General features: G+C 39.7%; 1 protein-coding gene across 1 annotated transcript; it reads right to left on the reverse strand.

Annotated features, from left to right (window-relative positions):
* Nucleotides 1-6: 6 nt before the first annotated feature.
* On the reverse strand, nucleotides 7-1166 carry LOC103461349 (arf-GAP with dual PH domain-containing protein 1-like). The gene is made up of 4 exons (XM_008403654.2): nucleotides 1058-1166; nucleotides 880-951; nucleotides 429-657; nucleotides 7-341 (listed from the first exon to the last, which is right to left on the reverse strand). Exons 1-4 carry the CDS (start codon nucleotides 1076-1078, stop codon nucleotides 313-315), a joined length of 351 nt encoding a protein of 116 aa, XP_008401876.1. The 5' UTR covers nucleotides 1079-1166; the 3' UTR covers nucleotides 7-312.
* Nucleotides 1167-1673: the final 507 nt, after the last annotated feature.

The raw sequence follows: 1673 nt of genomic DNA on the forward strand, positions 1-1673 counted from the left end.
ATTTGCAGCAAGGATCAGTAGTTGCAGTACTGATTATTCTAGAACGTAACTGAGAAAATTAGATACTGATGTTTCCTCACATGGAAGCACCAGCAGTTTTGTCCCGTTTTAAGTTTGTACGTGGCATGTTATACATGTCGTGGCATCCGRCAKTTGTGGAGTGATGGACTTTTCCAGGGAAAATGAGTCTGGCTCCTGTTGTTGYTGGATGYTAATGAAGAGGAGGAGCTGTCAAATGCCGTTCATCTTTGRATCAAACACCAGGCTTTGTGCAAGCCTCCACTGTKAGATGCACTTCAAGCAGAAGCACAATCATGGTTTGTGTTTAAAATAAGCTTCCACTGCAGAAAAAAAAAATCACAGAAGTAACGCGTCAGACTAATTSYGTGAGTCAAAAGTGACCATCATCACTTAATCAATCAGCTTACCGGCATACTCCTGTGGCAGCATCGGTCGACYKATGACAATCTGAAATGCTGCCATCCAGGCTTTCTGATCCTCTGCAGTCTCACAGGCGAAAAGAAACTTCCTGTCTGGAGTCACTATAGTGATTCCAAACGGCCAGTGGGTYCCCTGAACGTTGGCAGGGAGGCCAGGAAGGACAGTGTAGCTGTTTTCTTTACTGCCGATGAAAACCTCACCTCGAGCATAGGCATCCTATGAGCACAGAAAGAGTCACACAGATATTACCATGCAAAAACAAAAAGATATGTGGCTGTCCTGATAAGTTAGGCACCACAAACAAAGTAAATATGTCTTTTTAGTTATTTTGGCAACTATCATTCCAAACTCGTTTCTACTCTAAACAAGAGGCACAGCGGCATCTCCTGGTGACCGAGGTAAACTACAGCATTGCTCTTGAAATTTTTGAGTATATACCAGCGGATCCTTGAAGTACATGAGCCTCCTGTCATCCATCGTAAACCACCTCTTCTTGAAGCCTTCAGTGTGCTGTAAGACAAATAGGAAGGGTTCAACATTGAGACATTCAATTTTTAATCACTATTGTCAATTGTAAGTTTACATTGGGGTCAATGACTAGGAATAAGCAGATCACCTTTGGCCCGGTCTTCTCCATGTAACCCTCCTTTATGTAGTTCCTGGTCAGCTTTGGCAACAACTAGGAAAAAAAACCCATCATGACCACAACCTTGAAAGTATTTCGCTGGAAATTTGTTATAGCAGCAACCAGGAGAAGCACTTATTTGTACAAAAAAAGAAGAAGAAGAAGAAATTGGTACAGGATTTTCAACATTTTTACAAAAAAAGATTTTGAAAGTTGWGGAGTGCATTTGTATTCAGTCCTTCATAATATGAAAGCCCATACAAAAATCTAATTAACCAATTCTTTTTAKAAGTCACCTTATTTGTAATACAGTACAATACAAATGCACCACATTTTTCAGATTTCAGTGTGAGGAAAATGCATCATTTCCTTTCCGTTTCACAATTGTGCATGTCTTTTTGTTTTGTAGTACACCATTCCAGCAAAGTGCAGTTTGTTGCCATAAAGTGACAAATATGTGAAAAAGCYTGCATATACGTCTGTCATCTACTATATGTTTAAAGGTATTAACCAGGGACATAACAAAACAAAGAAATAAACTCTTAAAAAGAAAAAAAAGCTACTTTTGGTGAAAAGCAGTCAGAATTACAAGGAATCCTGAGGAGGA

The sequence above is a fragment of the Poecilia reticulata genome, unplaced genomic scaffold (assembly GCF_000633615.1).
Source record: "Poecilia reticulata strain Guanapo unplaced genomic scaffold, Guppy_female_1.0+MT scaffold_1133, whole genome shotgun sequence".
NCBI classification, from domain to species: Eukaryota; Metazoa; Chordata; class Actinopteri; order Cyprinodontiformes; family Poeciliidae; genus Poecilia; species Poecilia reticulata.